The sequence below is a fragment of the Phyllobates terribilis genome, unplaced genomic scaffold (assembly GCF_046119375.1).
Source record: "Phyllobates terribilis strain yellow unplaced genomic scaffold, ASM4611937v1 Scaffold_9__5_contigs__length_417890890, whole genome shotgun sequence".
NCBI classification, from domain to species: domain Eukaryota; kingdom Metazoa; phylum Chordata; class Amphibia; order Anura; family Dendrobatidae; genus Phyllobates; species Phyllobates terribilis.
Window position 1 is genome coordinate 300,311,876 of NW_027362769.1, and position 22,170 is coordinate 300,334,045.

Below are 22,170 nucleotides of genomic sequence, written 5' to 3' on the forward strand. Positions count from 1 at the left end.
TATCAGTCTCCACAAATGTTATTTTATCAGTATTTCCTCCATGAAAGTTGTTTAAATGATTGGCGATAGGGGTATTTCTCTTATTTATGGTGTCACGAATGGGTTCCCTGATTCTCTTCCTAAATTCCCTTTTCGTCTTTCCAACATATTCGGCCCCACATTCACACGTTGCTTTATAGATTATACCTACACTTCGACAATTGATGAAATGCCTAATGTTGTATTCCCTTTTTGTGTTATTACTCATGAAAAATTTTGTTTGTTTCACCGATCTGCATGCTATACAATCTCCACATTTATAGCAACCCTTCATTTTTGTTTCCAACCATGTTGTCTGAGGAGGCTGTTTGTAATGGCTATGGACTAGTCTATCTCTTAATGATCGACCCTTCCGGAAGGTAATTTGGGGGATGTCATGTATACTTTCATTAATGTCCGCATCCATTAGCAGAATTGGCCAATGACGTTTGAGAATTTCTCTAATGTCATTAGCACGGTTTGAGAATCTAGTGATCAATCTAGACTTATTCTCCAGTTTGTTATTTACAGCTGGTCTGAGGAGATCTTTTCGCTCTTTAATCAAGGAGGATTTATATGCCTCTGTCAAAATCCCCCTAGGGTAACCTCTTTCTAAAAAACGCTGTCTCAAATCATCTGCTTGTTCATTGAATTTGTTAATATTAGAACAATTCCTGCGTATCCTCAAGTACTGTCCCTTTGGGATGCCCTTCTTGAGTGGGGCAGGATGTCCACTGTCCCATCTCAAAAGGGAATTAGTTGCAGTTGGTTTTCTAAACGTGCTTGTGATTAGTTCGCCGTTCTCCCCTTTTTGGATGTGGACATCAAGAAATGCTAGCTTTTCTCGATTCATTTCATATGTGAATCGTAGACCCATATCGTTCACATTCAGCCCTTCCACAAAGCTCACAGTCATTCTCAGTTCCTTTCCATATCATGAAAATGTCATCGATGTATCTTAACCAAATGACCACCCTCTCAATCCCTGGGATAGGGGGTCACTAAATATCTGGGTTTCTTTTTTTCTGGGTGATAATTCTATATGTTTTTTTTATTAGAATTAAATAAAACATGGATATTTTACTTAAAGGAAAGTAGGAAAGCTAAACAACTTAATGTGACCATCAATGGTAGAAACAGTTGGTCATCACTTTACCATGTCCACTTATGGTAGATGGGTTGTGCAGGGGAGGAGGACAAAGCCATTTATATGGTATGGGTCATTGTGCGCCATCAGCCACCACTGCCCTGATGTTGGTGCAACCATTGTCTGAGTAAAATGCACTTTTTGTCCACAGATTCAGCATCTAAACATGCCACGCAGGCTTTCTTTGATTGCCTGAGAGCTGAGATGGTGCCACATGACATTGCAGTCACTGTTGTAAGCCCTGGGTATATTCAAACTAACTTGTCGCTTAATGCTGTGACTGATGATGGGTCCACATATGGAGGTAAGTAGTCATTTTTAAGCAAAATCTCTTTGTCTTTAAACGGAATGTGCAATTAGTCATATGATCTATTTTTTAAAACAAGTTCTTTAGCCATGTCTGTTTTTATTATTTTATTTTCTATATTTATATCTGTATTGAAGAAAGCTGCAAAATTTCAGGATTTTTTCATTTTGACCATTGAACCTTATATTAGGCTAGTAATCAAGCTATTTTAAAGGGAAACTGTCAATAGATTCATGCTGCCCAAACCACAAGCCACAGGAATCAGATCCAGGCTGCACAATAGTAGCCAGGTATTTTTTTTTTGTGAAACACTTTACCTTTCCTGAAAAAGCATGGTTCAAAGGTCTTCTGCCAGCTTCTCCCAGGATCGCTCCAAGTGATTGACAGGTCTCTCCCCATGTACACACGGTAAAGACATGTCAATCAACTCGAGTGGTGTGGGGAGAAGCTGGCCGGGGCTGAACTGGACAAGTCTCTTCTCTGCCTATGGTCCCCATTTGGATCTTTACCCTCTTCATGACATGGCCATTTTTTGGTTTCATTTTTTCCTCCCCTTCTTCCCAGAGCAATATATATTATATATATATATATATATATATATATATATATATATATATATATATATATATATATATATATATATATATATATATATATATATATATATATATATATATATTTTTTTTTTTTTTTTTTCGTACATAGGACATAGTACATAAAGTGTACTTTTTAATGACACCATTCATTCTACCACATAGTTTACTGGAAAACGGGAAAAAAAATTCCAAGTGCATTTAAATTGAAAAAAAAGTGCAACTCCCCAATTGTGTTTTGGTGTTTTTGTTTTTTTACCAAGTTCACTATATGGTAAAGCTGACTTGACTGTATGATTCTCGAGGTCAGTACGAGAGTATGCAGATACCAAACATACAGGTGCATCTCACTAAATTAGAATATCATCAAAAACTTAATTTATTTCAATTCTTCAATACAAAAAGTGAAACTCCTATATTATTTAGAGTCATTACAAACAGAGTGATCTATTTCAAGTGTTTATTTCTGTTTAATGTTGATGATTATGGATTACAGCCAATGAAAACACAAAAGTCATTATCCCAGTAAATCAAAATAATTAACAAAAAACACCTGCACAAGGCTTCCTAAGCATTTAAAAAGGTCCCTTAGTCTGTTTCAGTAGGCTCCACAATCATGTGGAAGACTGCTGACTTGACAGATGTCCAGAAGGCAGTCTTTGACACACTCCACAAGGTCCCAGAGTCTGGAGGAAGAGTGGAGAGGCCACAATCCAAGCTGCTTGAGGTCTAGTGTGAAGTTTCCACGATCAGTGATGGTTTGGGGAGCCATGTCATCTGCTGGTGTAGGTCCACTGTGTTTTATCAAGACCAAAGTCAGCGCAGCCATCTACCAGGAAATTTTAGAGAACTTCATGCTTCCCTCTGCCAACAAGCTTTTTGGGGATGGAAATTTCATTCTCCACCAGGACTTGGCACCTGTCCACACTGCCAAAACTACCAATACCTGGTTTAAAAGCAACAGTATCACTGTGCTTGATTGGCCAGCAAACTCGCCTGACCTTAACCCCATGAAGAATCTGTGGGGTATTGTCAAGAGGAAGATGAGAGACACCAGACCCAACAATGCAGACAAGCTGAAGGCTGCTATCAAAGCAACCTGGGCTTCCATAACACCTCAGTAGTGCCACAGGCTGATCGCCTCCATGCCACGCCGCATTGATGCAGTAATTGATGCAAAAGGAGCCCCGACCAAGTATTGAGTGCATTTACTGAACATACAGTTAGGTCCATATATATTTGGACAGAGACAACATTTTTCTAATTTTGGTTCTACACATTACCACAATGAATTTTAAACAAAACAATTCAGATGCAATTGAAGTTCAGACTTTCAGCTTTCATTTGAGGGTATCCACATTAAAATTGGATGAAGGGTTTAGGAGTCTCAGCTACTTAACATGTGCCACCCTGTTTTTAAAGGGACCAAAAGTAATTGGACAATTGACTCCAAGACTATTTCATGGACAGGTGTGTGCAATCCCTTCATTATGTCATTCTCAATTAAGCAGATACAAGGCCTGGAGTTGATTTTAGGTGTGGTGCTTGCATTTGTAAGGTTTTGCTGTGAAGTAAACATGCGGTCAAAGGAGCTCTCTATGCAGGTGAAACAAGCCATCCTTAAGCTGCAAAAACAGAAAAAACCCATCCGAGAATTTGCTACAATATTAGGAGTGGCAAAATCTACAGTTTGGTACATCCTGAGAGAGAAAGACAGCACTGGTGAACTCATCAATGCAAAAAGACCTGGGCTCCCATGGAAGACAACAGTGGTGGATGATCGCAGAATAATCTCCACGGTGAAGAGAAACCCCTTCACAACAGCCAACCAAGTGAACAACACTCTCCAGGAGGTAGGCGTATCAATATTCAAATCTACCATAAAGAGAAGACTGGATGAAAGTAAATACAGAGGGTTCATTGCACGGTGCAAGCCACTCATAAGCATCAAGAATAAAAAGGCTAGACTGGACTTTGATAAAAAACATCTAAAAAATCCAGCACAGTTCTGGAAGAACATTCTTTGGACAGATGAAACCAAGATCAACCTCTACCAGAATGATGGAAAGAGAAAAGTATGGCGAAGGCGTGGTACAGCTCATGATCCAAAGCATACCGCATCATCTGTAAAACACGGCGGGCGGAGGCAGTGTGATGGCTTGGGCATGCATGGCTCCCAGTGGCACTGGGTCACTAGTGTTTATTGATGATGTGACACAGGATAGAAGCAGCCGAATGAATTCGGATGTATTCAGAGCCATACTGTGTGCTCAGATCCAGCCAAATGCAGCCACACTGATTGGTCGTCGTTTCATACTACAGATGGACAATGACCCAAAACATAAAGCCAAAGCAACCCAGGAGTTTATTAAAGCAAAGAAGTGGAATATTCATGAATGGCCAAGTCAGTCACCTGATCTCAACCCAATTGAGCATGCATTTCACTTGTTAAAGACTAAACTTCAGACAGAAAGACCCAGAAACAAAGAGTAACGGAAAACCACCGCAGTGAAGGCCTGGCAGAGCATCAAAAAGGAGGAAACACAGCGTCTGGTGATGTCCATGAGTTCAAGACTTCAGGCAGTAATTGCCAAAAAAGGGTTTTCAACCAAGTACTAGAAATGAACATTTTATTTACAATTATTTAATCTGTCCAATTACTTTTGGTCCCTTTAAAAACAGGGTGGCACATGTTAAGGAGCTGAAAGTCCTAAACCCTTCATCCAATTTTAATGTGGATACCCTCAAATGAAAGCTGAAAGTTAGAACTTCAACTGCATCTGAATTGTTTTGTTTTAAATTCATTGTGGTAATGTCTAGAACCTAAATTAGAAAAATGTTGTCTCTGTCCAAATATATATGGACCTAACTGTACATTTCAGTAGGCCAACATTTCGGATTTTAAAAGTATTTTTCAAGGTGTTGCAATAAAGTGTTCTAATTTACTGAGATAATGACTTCTGTGTTTTCATTGGCTGTAAGCCATAATCATCAATGTTAACAGAAATGAACACTTGAAATAGATCACTCTGTTTGTAATGACTCTATATAATGAGTTTCACTTTTTGTATTGAAGAACTGAAATAAATGAACTTTTTGATGATATTCTAATTTAGTGAGAAGCACCTGTATATAGTTTTTTTTTTACTTATTAATTTTAAGTTGTAGAAAACAAAAAATTAGTAAAGAATTAACTTTTTTTATTGCTTTAGTCGCCATTTTCCGAGACCCATAACATTTTCATTTTTCGGGATATGGGGCTGTACGAGGGTTTTATTTTTTTGCGCCCTGAGCTGACATTTTTACTGATAACATTTTGGGGTAGATACAATGTTTTGATAGCCTCTTATTGCATTTTATTGCAATGTTGTGGCCACCAAAAAAACATAATTCTGGCATTTTGATTTTTTTTTCTCATTATGCTGTTTACCAATTGAATTAATTTGTTTTATATTTTGATAGATTAGACTTTTACAAATACAGTGATACCAAATATGTGTATTTTCTTCTTAATTGTTTTATTTTTTAATGGGGCAAAATTAAACTTTTTTTTTTTTTGTTTTCTTTCATATTTTTAAAAATCATTTCATAGTCACGTTACAGTAAAAAAATCTGATTAAAACGTAACTTCTAATTATTATATAATAAAATAAAGTGCCAAGTGCTAATGTTAAAACTAAATATACATCAGAATACACATGGGGTTTCTTGAATAAGGTGATTGACAAAAATGAGAGGGACTTTCTGGTGTCAGTTTATCCTGTAATGGCTACCTTCTATTGTTTACCAATGATTCACAAAGGCTCAAACCCCCTGAGGGGGAGGCCAGTTGTGTCAGAGGTAAATAGTCTCACACAAAATATAGGTATGTTGACAAAATACTTAGACGATTTGTGGTTGCACCTATGTGCGCAATACGGCAGATCTTCTTGATCTGGGTGGAATTGTATTGGAACCTGGAATGATTCTTGGTAGCATTGATGTGGAGGTGGAGTACTCCTCAATCCCCCACAAGTATGTAATCAAAGCTGTGGACCACTTGAGATCCAGAGTGAGACAGTATTCGAGGCTTAATGACTTTACGCTTAGATCGTTAAAGTTCTGCCTTGAAAATAATATCTTCACCTTTGATGGGGAGTACTTCCACCAGCCCAGGGGCATTGCTCCCTCATACGCCAATCTGCTCCTGGGCTGGTGGAAGGAAACAATAGTCTCCAGTGAACCTAAATTCCCTAACAATGTCGTGATGTGGCTACACTATATCGACAACGTGATCGTGATTTGGAGAGGCACCACAGTGGGCTTAGGAGAATTTGTCTCTGGACTCAACTTGAACCCCATTGGTCTAGGTTTTACTTATGAGGTGAATGTGGTGGAATTGGCGTTTCTGAATGTGTTTGTCCAAAAATCTCAAAGGGTGAACTTTGAACTACTTCCACAAACTCTCTATTGAGGTGGGAGAGGTATCCCCAAAGGGCAGTACTTGAGGATTAAAAGGAGCTGCTCTTAAATGTGTGGCTTCAAAAAACAGGTATTTGACCTGAAAAATAGGTTCCTGGCGAGGGGTTACTCAAAAGAGGTGCTTAAGGGAGCCTACAGGGAATCCCTTGAGAAAGAAAGAAAGGGCGATTGCTTGTCCCTAAACTAAAAAGGGAAGAGGGATCCACAGTACGATACATAACACGCTTTTCTAATAAATCACAACAGGTAAAAACAGTTTTCCAAAAACACTAGCCAATCCTCTTGATGGATGATGACATACGGGATAAGATTGCACCCGTTCCTCAGATTACCTACTATAGAAGGCATTCCCTGAGAGATAGACTGGTCCACAGTCATTTTCAATGTGAGATGGTTCCAACGTGGCTGGATAGAGGAGTAAATGGATGTTTCCAGGACGTTCCTCCTGACAGCACCCTCGGGAGGACGTCCTTCATATCTCTGATAGGGACAGGAAACACAGAAGAGTTTAAAAGGTCCCCCCCCCCTCCACCCATACCTTCAGTGATTTTCCTGTCCCTATCGGAGACAGGACGCAGAAGATCTTACCTCCAGTGAGCAGGAGTTCCTGAAGCCAGACGCGGGAGGATTGGGATAGGGTCCTCGCACTCCTCCCCTTCCTTCTGCCGCGGTCCGGAGGCCAACACCCCGCCTGACAAGGGGTCCCTCAGCCTGGCCGGTTGAGCAGGTGGCTCCCGAGGTGGACCGGCTTCCCCCACAAAGGGGGCTCTGGGTCCATGCCGCTGCAGCCCTGCGCACGATCCTATGTGCGCAGGGGAGAAGGAGTGAGCAGCATTTCCGGTTACTGGGGCAGTGGAGTGCCTGCTTCTAGTAACCGGCGTGCGTTCCACGCTGGAACGCACTTCCCGTTCCGGTCTGCTTTTAAAAAAAGGGTGCCAACCTGAAATTAAAGGGGAAACGCCTACATTTTGACGATGCAGATGGAAGACAGGTGAGACAGGCTATTTAACTGTGGGGCTGCATCTGAGGTATCACTGTGTCTGGACACCAGCCATGGAAGGATTAACCACTGGTCGCCCTGATATGCCAGCAGAAACCCTGGTAAATGTGAGTTAAGGGGAGTTTCTTGGTCTAGGTTACCTACTACTATCTGTAGGTTATTACTATATGATCCCTTGTTGTTTTAGGACAAGGAGGGTTCTAAAAAACCCACAACGTCATCAACCCCTAAGAAAAAAGGGAAAATATGCGCCATCTGTAACCTGAAGCTACCGTACACATATGGGAAGCAATTATGTACCGACTGTATTGCCCAAGTAGTCAGGGATGAACATTTCTCCTTCATGTCGGACATAAGATCCATAATAGAGGAGGTCCAAAGTTCAGTCGCAAATATGATCCCCGCACAAACTTCCCAACCCGGACCTGGGCAAAAGAGACCCCGGTAGGAGATGGAATCTAGCTCAGAGGAGAAGGAAGAACTATCAGTTTACTCCAATCCTGAACAGGACGAAAGGGAGGGATCTGTTTCAGTTTCCCCAGAAGAAAGGAAGAAATATCTCTTTTCTTGGGAAAACACTGAACCACTTTTATCGGCAGTAAGGAACACTATGAAAGTGGAAGACACCCTCCAACCCTCCTCAGTACAAGATGAATATGTTCAGAGGGTTGAGAACCCGAATGAGCAGAGTATTCCCTGTCAATCACATTAAAGCTATGATTTTAGAGGAATGGAAGGAGGTGGAGAAAAAAACGTAATTCCCAGAAGTTTCAGATCCCTTTTGCCTTTTGAGCCAGAGGAAATCAAGCTGTGGGAAGAAATCCCAAAGATTGATATCCCAATAGCTAGAGTAACAAAAAAGACATCGATCCCCTTTGAGGACTCGTCGTGCCTAAAGGACCCTATGGACAGGAAAGCTGACAAGAAAAGACAAGAAAACTTGGGAAACTGCAGCTGCGGTAATTAAAACAAACTAACATTGCAGCAACCTCGGTAGCAAGATCCATGATCATTTGGTTGGAACAGTTGGAAGACCATCTGAGGAACAAAACTTCCAGAGAGGAGATCAGAGACTCCATCCCTCTGCTAAGAATGGCAACAGAGTTTATGGCCGACACCTCAGCCGAATCAATTAGGTTTGCTGCGAGAAATGACGCATTATCTACTGCAGCCAGGCTAGCAGTATGGCTAAAAACCTGGTCTGGAGATAACCAGTCCAAAAACAAATTGTGCTCCATCCCCTTTTCTGGCCTCCGAGTGTTTGGTCCTGTTCTAGATGATATGATGGAAAAGGCCTCGGACGAAAAGAAGGGATTTCCAGAGGAAAACTCAGGAAAATAACATCCTTTCAGAGACCACGTCCCCAACAGAAATCGGAATACACTGGAAAGGGAAAATCGGGTAGATGGAGCTACCAAAAGGGTGGTAGAAGTAGGAATTCCTTTTCTGGTACGGGAAATAGCTCGCGTAGACAATGACGCCATGAGAGTAGGAGGGAGACTCCAACATTTTCTGGGAGCATGGTCGGGGGGTATCCAGCAATCCATGGATACTCCAGTTAATCTCAGATGGGTACAAAATCGAGATGGTAAAAGTTCCCCAAGAGAGATTCCATCTAACGTCTGCTCAGTCTCCACTAGTCCAGGAGAAATTACGGACAGATGTCGGTAAGCTGTTACTTGCAGGCGTAGTAATTCGAACTGCACCTGATGAAACAGAGGAATGGAAGCATGTGACCCACAGAAGCAGGAGGATCGAGAGGCAGTCAGCACCCATACTGCTCAGGAACCAGTACCAGGCTCTCACGCAGGAGAACCATGAAGAAATACAGCAAAATAAGACTTTGCCAGCAATGAATAACCTTGTAAGCCCTCAGAATCCTCCTGGATGGAGAAAGAAGAATGTTGTGAAGAAAAAACGGAGAGTGGTGGTTATGGGGGATTCCCTGTTAAGAGGAACAGAGGCCGCTATCTGCAGACCAGACATAACCTCAAGAGAAATGTGCTGTCTTCCAGGAGCAAAAATTAAAGATGTGTCTGACAGGATATCAAGACTCTTCAGACCTACAGATCACTACCCATTCCTGCTAATACATGTGGGGACAAATGACACCGCAAGAAAGGACCTGGAAACCATCTGCAGTGACTTTGAAGACTTAGGCAAGAAAGTGAAAGAATTGGGAGCGCAGGTGGTCTTCTCATCCATCCTCCCAGTGGATGGCCATGGAACAATGAGGTGGAATAAGATTCTACAGGTGAACAACTGGCTACGTCGATGGTGCCGTCAACAAGGATTTGGATTTCTGGATCACGGAATGAATTACCTATACGATGGACTACTTGCTAGAGATGGGATGCACCTTACGAAGACTGGAAAACATGTATTTGGAAGTCGCCTTGCTACACTCATCAGAAGAGCTTTAAACTAGAACAATGTGGGAAGGGAAGCAAAAGGCCAGAAAAAGCCATACAGCTGACAAATACTATTGAGATCTCTGCTACTGGAAGTGGAAAAGAAGAACAAAGACAAAACAATTTAAATAATAAAAATATGGGAGGAAGAGAAACCAATAACAAACTAAAATGTTTTTATACAAATGCACAAAGCATGGGCAACAAACAAGGAGAATTGGAACTACTAATGCAGCAAAAGGAATATGATGTCATTGGAATCACTGAAACTTGGTGGGACGATACACATGATTGGAATAAAAGGCTAAAAGGATACAACTTATTTGCAAGAAACAGACTTGATAAACGAGGAGGAGGTGTTGCATTGTATGTTAGAAAAGCGTATATCTGCACAGAGATTGAAGCTTCAGAGACTGGGAGTTCTGTGGAAACTGTTTGGGTAAGAATACAAGGAGAGAAAAACGGAAAGGACACCATTGTAGGCATTTACTACAGGCCACCTGGGCAAGCTGAAGATATGGATGAACTCTTTATGTATCAAATGACCAAGTTCTCCAAAAAATATGACGTAGTGGTCATGGGAGATTTCAACTATCCAGACATTTGTTGGGAATCTCTCTCAAGTAAAACTAACAGGTCAAGCAAATTCTTATCCTCTCTTGCTGACAACTTTATCTTCCAAAAGGTAGGGGAGAAAACAAGGGGATCTGCTACTTTGGATCTAATCCTTATAAACAGGGAGGAAATGGTTGAGGAGGTAAAGGTGGCTGGGACCCTAGGAGGCAGCGATCATGCTATTATAGAATTTTGGATAACTAGAGGAGGAAGACATGTGAAGACTCAAACTTCAAGGTTAGATTTTAGAAAGGCAGATTTTAAGAGACTCAGAAAGAGAATAGGAGGGATCCAATGGCTGGATGTCCTTAAGGACAAAAATGTCCAGGAAGGATGGGAAATTTTTAAAAATGAGATTCTCAAAGCACAATCGTTAACAATCCCGAAAAGTAGGAAGAATGGGAAGCATTTAAGGAAACCAGGATGGATGAACACAGAACTTAAACACATGCTAAACAGAAAGAAAGAAATGTTTATTAAATGGAAAGAGGGAGGCATATCTAAAGAAGATTATAATGCAGTCTGCAGATCCTGTAGGGCACGTATCAGGTTAGCTAAAGCTGACAATGAATTAAGGCTTGCAAGAGATGTCAAAAGCAATAAAAAAGGATTTTGGGGGTATGTCAAAAGTAAAAGAAAAGTCAAAGATGCTATAGGATTTTTACAGGATGAAAATGGAGAAATGGTAAGAGAGGATGTTGAGAAGGCCGAACTTTTTAATTCCTATTTTGCATCTGTTTTCTCTCAGAAAGAAAATGTAACATCAACTGATCTTCACTGTCCTTTTAAAGGAATAGAGGAATCCAAGTTATCTGTAAACCGAAAGATTGTGAGGGAATATTTAGCTAACATAAATGAGTTCAAGTCTCCAGGTCCAGATGAATTACACCCCAGAGTACTGAAGGAGATCGTAGAAGAAATTTTAGAACCACTCTCCATAATCTTTGAAAATTCTTGGAGAACAGGAGAAGTCCCAGAAGACTGGAGAAGAGCAAATGTTGTTCCTATCTTCAAAAAGGGGAAGAAGGTGGACCCAGGGAACTATAGGCCGGTGAGTCTGACTTCTATACCAGGAAAGATCTTTGAACAAATTATTAAACAACATGTATGTAAGTACATGGATAAGAATGAAGTGATTAACCAGAGTCAGCATGGGTTTGGAACTAACAAGTCATGTCAGACTAACTTAATTTCCTTCTATGACAGAATCACTGACTGGGTGGATCAGGGAAATGCTGTAGATATAGTATATCTTGACTTCAGCAAAGCATTTGACAAAGTATCTCACACCATCCTTATTGAAAAAATGACCAAGTATGCAATGGACCAGGCAACTGTTAGGTGGATTCATAACTGGCTTAGTGATCGGACTCAAAGGGTGGTTGTAAATGGCTTCACATCCAGCTGGATGAATGTCTCAAGTGGGGTACCACAGGGCTCCGTCCTGGGACCTGTATTGTTCAACATCTTTATCAATGATTTAGATGAAGGAATTGAGGGTAAGCTGATTAAATTTGCTGATGACACAAAGCTAGGAGGGATAGCTAATACTAGAGAAGAGAGAGAGAGGATTCAAAAAGACCTAAATAAACTGGAGCAGTGGGCAGCAACCAACAGAATGGTTTTTAACAGGGAAAAATGCAAAGTACTACATCTGGGCAATAAAAATGAAGAAAGCATATACAGAATGGGAGGAATAGAGCTAAGCAACAGTACATGTGAAAAAGACTTAGGTATACTAATAGATCATAGACTGAACATGAGTCAACAGTGTGATGCAGCAGCAAAAAAGGCAAATACAATTCTGGGATGTATTAACAGAAGCATACAGTCTAGATCACGTGAAGTCATTATCGGTCTTTACTCCTCTTTGGTCAGACCTCATCTGGAATACTGTGTACAGTTTTGGGCACCACATTTTAAAAAAGACATAGACAAACTGGAGCAAGTTCAGAGAAGAGCGACCAGAATGGTGACTGGTCTGCAAACCATGTCCTATGAGGAACGGTTGCAGGATTTGGGAATGTTTAGCTTGCAAAAAAGAAGACTGAGAGGAGACTTAATAGCTGTCTACAAATATGTCAAGGGCTGTCACATTGTAGAAGGATCATCTTTATTCTCATTTGCACAAGGAAAGACTAGAAGCAATGGGATGAAACTAAATGGGAGGAGACACAGATTAGATATTAGAAAAAACTTTTTGACAGTTAGGGTGATTAATGAGTGGAACAGGCTGCCACGAGAGGTGGTGAGTTCCCCTTCAATGGACGTCTTCAAACAGAGGCTGGACAGACATCTGTCTGAGATGATTTAGTGAATCCTGCTTTGAGCAGGGGGTTGGACCAGATGACCCAGGAGGTCCCTTCCAACTCTACCATTCTATGATTCTATGATTCTAATACCGGTGCCAGTGGCCGAACAGTTTTCGGGGTACTATTCAAACCTGTTCTCGATAAAAAAGCCAGGAGGCGATTACCGCACTATTATAAATCTAAAGTCATTAAACAATTCAGTGGTGTACAAAAAATTCAAAATGGAATCCATCAGATCCACGATTCCCCTGATCAGAGAGAACATGGTGATGTGCACATTAGACCTCAAAGAGGCTTACTATCATGTACCCATTCATCCTCACAGCCAGAAATATCTAAGATTCGCATTGAAGGACGGGCAGAACATACATTATCAGTTCACCTGCCTCCCGTTTGGTCTCTCCTCGGCCCCACGCATTTTCACCAAACTTGTAGCCGAGATTATGGCGTTTCTAAGAGAACAAGGAATTCTAATTGTCCAATACCTGGACGATTTCCTACTAATCGCAGACTCTCCTCAGCAATTAAGAGCCAGTTTATCCTCAACCACCTTGGTTCTGAAGAATCTAGGTTGGATTATAAACTGGGAGAAATCAGATTTGTTACCGGGAAGAGGAAAGATCTTTCTAGGGATTCTTCTGGACTCAGAACAACAGATGTCTTTTCTTCCAAAACAAAAACGAACAGATCTCAAACAGAATCATCGCTTTCAGGAAAAAATCTAAGGTGACAATCAGAGAGTGCATGAAGATCCTGGGTCTGATGACAGCGTCCATACCTGTGGTTTGGTGGAGCCAATTTCATTCAAGGCCCCTTCAACATCAGATCCTAGGATCCTGGAACAGGAAGATAGAGAGTCAGGACAAGAAGACAACCTTGTCAGGAACAGCAAGGAAATCTCTGAAGTGGTGGACTTCAAAAACCAACCTGGAAAAGGGAGTTATGTGGAAGTTGATCCCCTTCATCACCCTTACCATCGACGCAAGCAGCAGAGGCTGGGGAGCACATGTGGAAGATCAGTTCCTACAAGGTACCTGGCACGCACAATACCTTCCTGGATCATCGAACCTAAAAGAGCTCCTAGCAGTCTGGAAAACCTTAAAGGCATGTCAGACGGATCTGAAACATCAACATGTCAGAGTCCTGTCAGACAATATGACAACCGTGGCCTTCCTCAAACATCAGGGGGGCCAAGACATCACCAGCTGCTAGCCTTATCGAACAAGATTTTTCAGTGGGCAGAAAAAACAGTACTGTCAATAACAGCGATACATCTGAAAGGGTCTCAGAATTCGGTGGCCGACTTCCTCAGTCGAAAAACCTTACAACAAACAGAATGGGAGCTGAATTGGAAGGAGTTCCGTCGCATAGAACTCAAATGGGGTTCCCCTCAAGTCGATCTATTTGCCACCCGGAAAAACGCAAAAACAGAAACATTTTTCTCCCTCAACCCAGGAGACAGACCAGTCGGAGTAGATGCTCTGTCCCAGAAGTGGGACATGGACTTGGCTTACGCATTTCCTCCTCTACCCTTAATTCCACTAGTGTTAAGAAAGATACAGGAAGATCGGTCCAGGGTAATAATAATCTTACCCTTGTGGCCCAAGAGGAGCTGGTTTCCTTTACTGAAGAGGATGGCCCTGGAGGATCTAATTATTCTACCAGAAAGACAGATCTACTCTTCCAAGGACTGTTATACCACCCCAAGGTAAAATTTCTACAACTTTCAGCCTGGATCCTGAAAGGGAGATCCAAAGGTCCAAGGACTCTCAGACGCAGTAATCTCAACGATGAAAAATATTAGAAAACCTGTAACATCAGCAATCTACACAAAAATATGGAAGAAGTTTTGTACACTATACGGGGAGTCTGCAATGGAAGATTCAAGTCCTAACATCCCAGAGGTATTAGAATTTCTGCAGGCTGGTTTTGACAAAGGTCTAAGACCTAGCACTCTAAAGGTGCAGATTGCAGTTTTAAGTACTTTTATGGACTTCCCCCTAGCACATCATCCTTGGATTGAGAGATTCATGAAAGCCACAATGAGAATGAGACCGACAATAAAAACTCATATCCCCCTTTGGGATTTGAATGCAGTCTTAAGTAATCTGTGCAAACATCCTTACGAACCCCTTGGAGAGGCAAGTGAAAAAATTCTCTCCTTCAAAACAGTTTTTCTAGTGGCTATAACCACAGCAAGACGCATTGGGGAGATACAATCATCCAGAAGGTAGGGATCTTTTATTGAGAATGCTTGTATCATCCTCAGAATGGATACAGCATTCTTGCCAAAGGTAGTTTCACCTTTCCACATGAATCAAGAAATAGTTTTACCCTCGTTCTGTCAGGACTATAGAAATGAGCAAGAACTAGCCTTTCATTCCTTAGATGTCAGGAGGGTAGTTCTTCAGAATCTAGAAACAACAAAGGACTGGCGAATTGACTCTAACCTGTTTGTACAGTTTGCAGGTAAAAACAAAGGGAAAAAGGCTTCAAAAATGACTCTGGCAAGATGGGTCACATCAGTGATACATCTAGCCTATTCTTCAGAGGGGAAAACCCCTCCAGGTAATATCAGAGCCCATTCTACCCGTGCAATGGCCACATCATGGGCAGAATGAGCAGGTGCATCTATGGGCCAATTATGTAGAGCTGCAACATTGACAAGTTTAAACACGTTTTGCAGACACTATAAGCTGGACATTCTGTCTAACCTGAAAATGGCTTTCGGGAGGAAGGTCCTCCAAGCTATAATCCCTCCCTGAATATATATACTCTGGTAATCTCCTGAGGGTGCTGTCAGGAGGGACGTCCTGGAAGGTGGGCATTAGACCTACCGGTAGTGGGATTTCCAGGAGTCCCTCATGACAGCACCTATTATATTCCCTCCCTTATATTCCATTCTGATGTGTGATGTTAACATAGATAGAAGGAAGCTAAATAAAATAGCGTTGCATCCATCCTGGTGTGGTACTTGGAAAATCACTTAAGGTATGGGTGGAGGGGCCTTTTAACCCCTTTCCGACCATGTCAGTAATAGTACGTAGCTGCGCCCTGGGCCTTATGGACCAGCTACGTATTATTATGCGCGCTGCGATCGCGCCCGCACACGTACGGGGCGATCGCCGCCGGGTGTCAGCTGATTGTCACAGCTGACACCCGGTGCTATGTGCTGGGAGCGGTCCCCCACCGCTCCCGGCACATTAACCCCCGCATTGCTGCGATCGAAGTCGATTGCAGCATTGCGGTGGCAAGGGGGAGGTGATCTGTATACTCACCTCTCCTGCCGGCGTCCAGCGATGTCTGCGGCGGCTTCCGGATGTTGCCATGATGACCCGTTGTCGTCATGGCAACATCCGGGTCACCAGGAGGCAGGACGTTCCTTTGGTCATGCGCAGTGCTCGACCAAAGTAATGTCTCCCCTGTGTGCAATGCTGACAGGCTGCATGACTAAGAGAGCTGCTGCTCTCTATGCCATGCAGCCGATCAGGCTGCAAAAAGTGAAAGTCCCATAGTGGGACAATGTGTAAAAGTAAAAAAAAAATGTAGAAAAGTGAAAAAAATATATATATATTTTTTTAAAAATATTAAAAAAAAAAAAAAAAGAAGAAAAAAATAATCCCCCAAAAATAAAATTATATTGAACCCATAATATTTATTTATTATGAAAAAACAAAACAATAAAAGTACACATATTTGCTATCGCCGCGTCCCGAACGACCTGACCTATAAAACTGTCCCACTAGTTAACCCCTTTAGTGAACACGGTAAAGAAAATAAATAAAAAACGAAGCCAAAAACAATGCTTTATCATACTGCCAAACAAAAAATGGAATAACACGCGATCAAAAAGACAAATGTAAATAAAAATGGTACCGCTGAAAATGTCATCTTGTCCCGCAAAAAACAAGTCACCATACAGCTCCATCAGCCGAAAAAAAAAAGTTATAGCTCTCAGAATAAAGCAATACAAAAAAATTTTTTTTTCTAGAAAATCGTTTTTATTGTGTAAAAGCAGCAAAACAAAAAATACAATATAAATGCGGTACCGCTGTAAACGTACTGACCCGAAGAATAAAGCTACCTTATCAATTTTACCATACGCGGAATGGCATAAAAAACCCCGCAAAAAAACAATTCCTGAATTGTTGGTTTTTGTTTATTCTGCCTCCCAAAAATCAGAATAGAAAACGATCAAAAAATCTCACGTGCCCGAAAATGGTACCAATAAAAACGTCAACTTGTCCCGCAAAAAACAAACCGTCACATGACTGTCAGCCAAAATATGGAAAAATTATAGCTCTCAAAATATGGTGATGCAAACACTAGTCTTTGCAAAAAAAAAGCGTCTCTTAGTGTGTGACAGCTGTCAGTCACGGTTGTGCTAGGGTCACGGTTGTGCTAGGGTCACGGTTGTGCTAGGGTCACGGTTGTGCTAGGGTTAGGGTTGGGCTAGGGTTAGGGTTGGGGTTGTATTAGGGTTGGGGTTACGGTTGGGGTTTTTTCAAAAGAAAAAAAAAATGATGACAATATGGCAACCAGTGTTGAGCGCAAGTGCTTGCTACTTGAGTTTGCATCGGGCACTCGGGTATGCACTGAGTATCGCGGGTGCTCAAGTGACATGCTCGAGTCTCTGCCCCATATGCTTCGCGGCAAAAAAAAAAAAATGTTGCTGGGATCGCCTGCCATGCACGAGCGATCCCTGCATGTTTTTTTTTGGAGTGTATAACAACCGTGAAACTTGCGGGGGCGGGGACTCGAGCATGTCATTCGAGCACTTGCGATAATTGGTGCATACCCGAGTACCCGATGCAAACTCAAGTAGCGAGCACTTGCGCTCAAGACTAATGACAACTTATTCAATATGTTGACCTAATGTTATCAAATTCTGTCGTACCTTTTGGTTCAAAATGTACACTATACCCCTTGATAAAATTCTTGAGGGGTCTAGTTTCCAAAATGGGGTCACTTGTGGGGGGGTTTCCATTATTTCGGCACATCAGGGGCTCCCGAAATGCGACATGGCATCCGCTCTTGATTCCAGACAATTTTGCGTTCAAAAAGTCACACAGTGGTCCTTCCCTTCTGAACCCTGACGTGCGCCCAAACACTGTATTTTCCCCACATATGGGGTATTGGCGTACTCAGGAGAAATTACAAAACAGTTTTTAGGTTCCATTTTCTCCTCTTACCCTTGTGAAACTAAAAAAATTAGGGCAAAAAGATCATTTTTGTGGAAAAAGTTAGATTTTTTTATTTTCACGGCTTCATGTTATAAACTTCTGTGAAGCTCCTGGGGGTTCAAAATGCTTAGCACACATCTAGATAAGTTCCCTGAGGGGTCTAGTTTCCAAAATGTTGTCACTTGTGGGGGTTTTCCACTGTTTAGGCACATCCGCTATTTATTCAAGCAAATGATATATTCACAAAGTCATATGGCTCTCCTTCCCTTCCGAAACCTGCCATGCGCCCAAATAATGGTTTTCCCCCACATTTGGGGTATCTGCTTACTCAGGAGAAATTGCATCGTGCAATTTCTCCTGTTACCCTTATGAAAATGCAAAACTGGGGGTTGTAAAACATTTTTGTGGGAAAAATTTGAAAATTTTATTTTCACGGCTCCATGTTATAAACTTCTGTGAAGCACCTGGGGGTTCAAAATGCTTAGCACACATCTAGATAAGTTCCCTGAGGGGTCTAGTTTCCAAAATGTTGTCACTTGTGGGGGGTTTCCACTGTTTAGGCACATCAGGGGCTCTCCAAACGCAACGCGTCCGCTAATTATTCAAGCAAATTTTACATTCAAAAAGTCAAAAGGCACTCCTTTCCTTCTGAGCCCTCCCGTGCGCCCAAACAGTGTTTTTTCCCCACGTATGGGGTATCTGTTTACTCAGGGGAAATTGCACAATAAATGTTGGGGTCCATTTTTTCCTGTTACCCCTGCAAAAATAAAAAAATTGGGATCTAAAGTAACATTTTTGTGAAAAAAGTTAAATGTTAATTTTTTTTCTTCCCCATTCCAAAAATTCCTGTGAAACACCTGAAGGATTAATAATCTTCTTGAATGTGGTTTTGACCACCTTGAGGGGTGCAGTTTTTAGAATGGTGTCACTTTTGGGTATTTTCTGTCATAAAGGCCCCTCAAAGTCACTTCAAATGTGGTCCCTAAAAAAAATGGTTTTGTAAATTTTGTTGGAAAAATGAGAAATCGCTGATCAACTTTTAACCCTTATAGCGCACTAATAAAAGAAAAAAAAAATTTGGGTTCCAAAATTGTGCTGATGTAAAGTAGACATGTGGGAAATATTATTTATTAACTATTTTGTGTAACATATCTCTCTGATTTAACGGAATAAAAATAAAAATTTAGAAAATTGTGAAATTTTCAAAATTTTCGCCAAACTTCCAATTTTTTCACAAATAAACGCAAGTGATATAGAAGAAATTTTACCACTATCATGAAGTACAATATGTCACGAAAAAACATTCTAAGAATCAGCTTGATTCGTTGAAGCGTTCCAGAGTAATTACCTCATAAAGTGACAGTGGTCAGAATTGTAAAAATTGGCCTGGTCATTAACGTGCAAACCACCCTCGGGGGTAAAGGGGTTAAACTCTTCTGTGTTTCCTGTCCCTATCAGAGATATGAAGGACGTCCTCCTGAGGGTGCTGTCATGAGGGACTCCTGTAAATCCCATTACCGGTAGGTCTAATGCCCACCTTCCGATATAACAGGTGTAAAGCTTGTAGCTCTATTACACCTAGCAAAGAGTTTAGAAGTAACGTCACTGGAAAAGACTACTCAATTAGGCAATTCATTAGTTGCCACTCGAGGGGAGTGGTATACAAGGCCACATTTGAATTGAACCTTGAAAAATTTAACCGTGGGAAAAACACAAAGGGAACTTAGGAAAAGAGTAGGGTAACACCTCAGTGACATAATCAACAAAAGATATGCCTATAGCTAACAACATGAATACAATGCACTGGGGAGACACTAGTAAGATCAAATTTATAGATATTGACAAGGTCCTGCCACCTAAGAGAGGGGGATTGGGAAAAGCTCATATTACAAAGAGAAAGTCTGTGGATTTTTCATCTTGGGACAAGTACTCCAAATGCTTTAAATGAATTGCTTTCCTTTACCCCCTTCCTCCATACCTAGAAGTCATCCATGGAGCATTAAATAGGGACAGCTGTCAATGAGTGGGGACGCCATTTGCGCAGGAGACCTTCTGATGGCACCCGGTGTCCTTATCTGATCCGTCCTGGCTTGCCGGCAGCTCGCGATGGTCTAAAAGGACCTGCCATGACGTAATTTAGTCATGTGATGGGTCACGTTACCGCTGAGGTTGGCAGTCGCGTGACCCGTCACATGACTAAATGACATCATGGCAGGACCTTTTAGACCATCGCGAGCTGCCGGCTAGCCAGGACGGATCGGATAAGGACACCTGGGGCCATCAGAAGGCAAGTATAATGTATATTTTTTATTTTATCATTTTTTTTTACAGGTACTATGGTACCTGGGTCTGGAGGGGAGTCTCCTCGTCTCCAAACCCAGGTACCATCCGCACATTGAACCGCATTATATCCGCATGTGCATATGTAGTGATGCGGATGTCATGAGTTCCAATGCAAGTCAATGGCGGCGAAAACGCCGCGATTCCGCAAAATAATTGGTAGTGCTGCAGATTTTTCTGCAATGATAATCCGCCCCGGAAATTTCCGCAGCATGTGCACAGCACATGCGGATTATCATTGGGGAACATGGCAGACCTTCTACCAAGCGTTTTTTAAGCGTTTCTGCAGCGGAAAATCAGTAAAAAACGCATAGTGGGCACACAGCCTTAATCTGTGTTTTTTTTTTTTGTTTTTTTTTTTGCTGTAACATTTCCACAGAGTGATCAAAGATTTAAAATACTTTACTTTAGCTGAGATAAACATTTCATAGTCACCTCTGCACTGCTATGTATAGCTAAAATCACAATCACCTATGAGAGGATCATAATTACAGGCACGGGGCGTCTTCAGCAGATCCAGCTATCATAACAACTCCTCAGCGCCAGCGATGACGTTACGGACACACCGATGGGAGCATAGAATGATGCACTCCCTGCTAGAGTGTGGTAAAGGCCGCTGTCAGCGATTAACAGCTGGATTTAACAGGTTAACAGCCTCAGGTGGAACTCCGTGCCATGCTCAGGTGTTAGAAGCACGCGATGGTTGATTAAATCAGCCATCATCTGCTGGGAAAGATGCGGGCTGGCACGCTGAGCCCGCATCAAAGGCAGGGACATGATGTATGACGTAAGTTTACGTTATATGTCGAGAAGGGGTAAAACTTTTTTTCGGGAAAACTGGAGGTTTCAGAGAATAATATATTTGGCTACAAATCGTGCAGCATGAATCGACTGACAGGTTCGCTTTGAGTCCATTTTCTTGGCCTTTTTTAAGAAATGCAATGTAAGAAGTGAAAAGAAGGACCCACTAAATGTGCTGAAACATTGAAGGGTGCTGGAAGTATTTTGAATGCTTGTTGTGAATCCTTCATCAGGATATGTGGCCACTGGCACACCACAATGAGAATTCTCCACAGTGTTGCATTCTTTGTGATATATTTCATTTAATTAGAAACCTGTATGTTCTTTCTACTTGTTGAAATATTTCTATTTTCTGGTAGTGATGGACAAGAATACGGCTGAAGGAAAAACACCAGAAGAGGTAGCCCTTATTGTTTTTAGAGCTGTTGGAGAAAGAAGTAAAGATGTTCTTGTAGCTGGTCTGGTGCCCACATTGGCTGTATACCTGAGGGCGCTTGCTCCAAAAATATTTTTTTCTATCATGGCTGCAAGAGCTAAAAAGGAAAGGAAGTTTAAGGATGCATAATTATGGAAGTTTTTGTTGTCTTTTTTTTCAAGACCAAATGTGCTATGCAACTAGAAGACATAATAAAGTTAGCCTGGCTATATAACTAACTCTGTTGACCTGACCACACAGTGAAGCCTTAATAAACATTTTTACCTTTACAGACTGGTGGCTGCTTTTATTATTATTTATTACTATAGCAACATTTATTCCATGGTGCTTTACATGTGATGTATGGAGGAGACCAATTGTAGATGGCTTTGTGTGCCATGATTAGGGTTTTGAACTGGAGTCTCTGGGCAATGGGGAGCCAGTGAAGGGATTGACAGGAGGGGTGGTGTCACGCCAGGTGTGGGGAAGACTTAGTGCAACACAGAGGGAAAAGGGAAAGGGAGCACAGACACTAGGGAAAGGGAGGAATGGAGACCTCCTAGTCTG

The 22,170-nt window shown here is 41.7% G+C and overlaps 1 protein-coding gene across 1 annotated transcript in view; it reads left to right on the plus strand.

Annotated features, from left to right (window-relative positions):
• The window catches only part of DHRS7B (dehydrogenase/reductase 7B), a 70,237-nt gene extending 48,344 nt beyond the window's left edge, over nucleotides 1–21,893 (plus strand). Inside the window, exons 6-7 of the mRNA XM_073647908.1 lie at nucleotides 1,317–1,469; nucleotides 21,548–21,893. Of these exons, the coding sequence (XP_073504009.1) occupies nucleotides 1,317–1,469; nucleotides 21,548–21,753 (359 nt within the window). The 3' untranslated portion in view covers nucleotides 21,754–21,893. The remainder of the gene's footprint in view (nucleotides 1–1,316; nucleotides 1,470–21,547) is intronic.
• The last annotated feature ends 277 nt before the right edge of the window (nucleotides 21,894–22,170 follow it).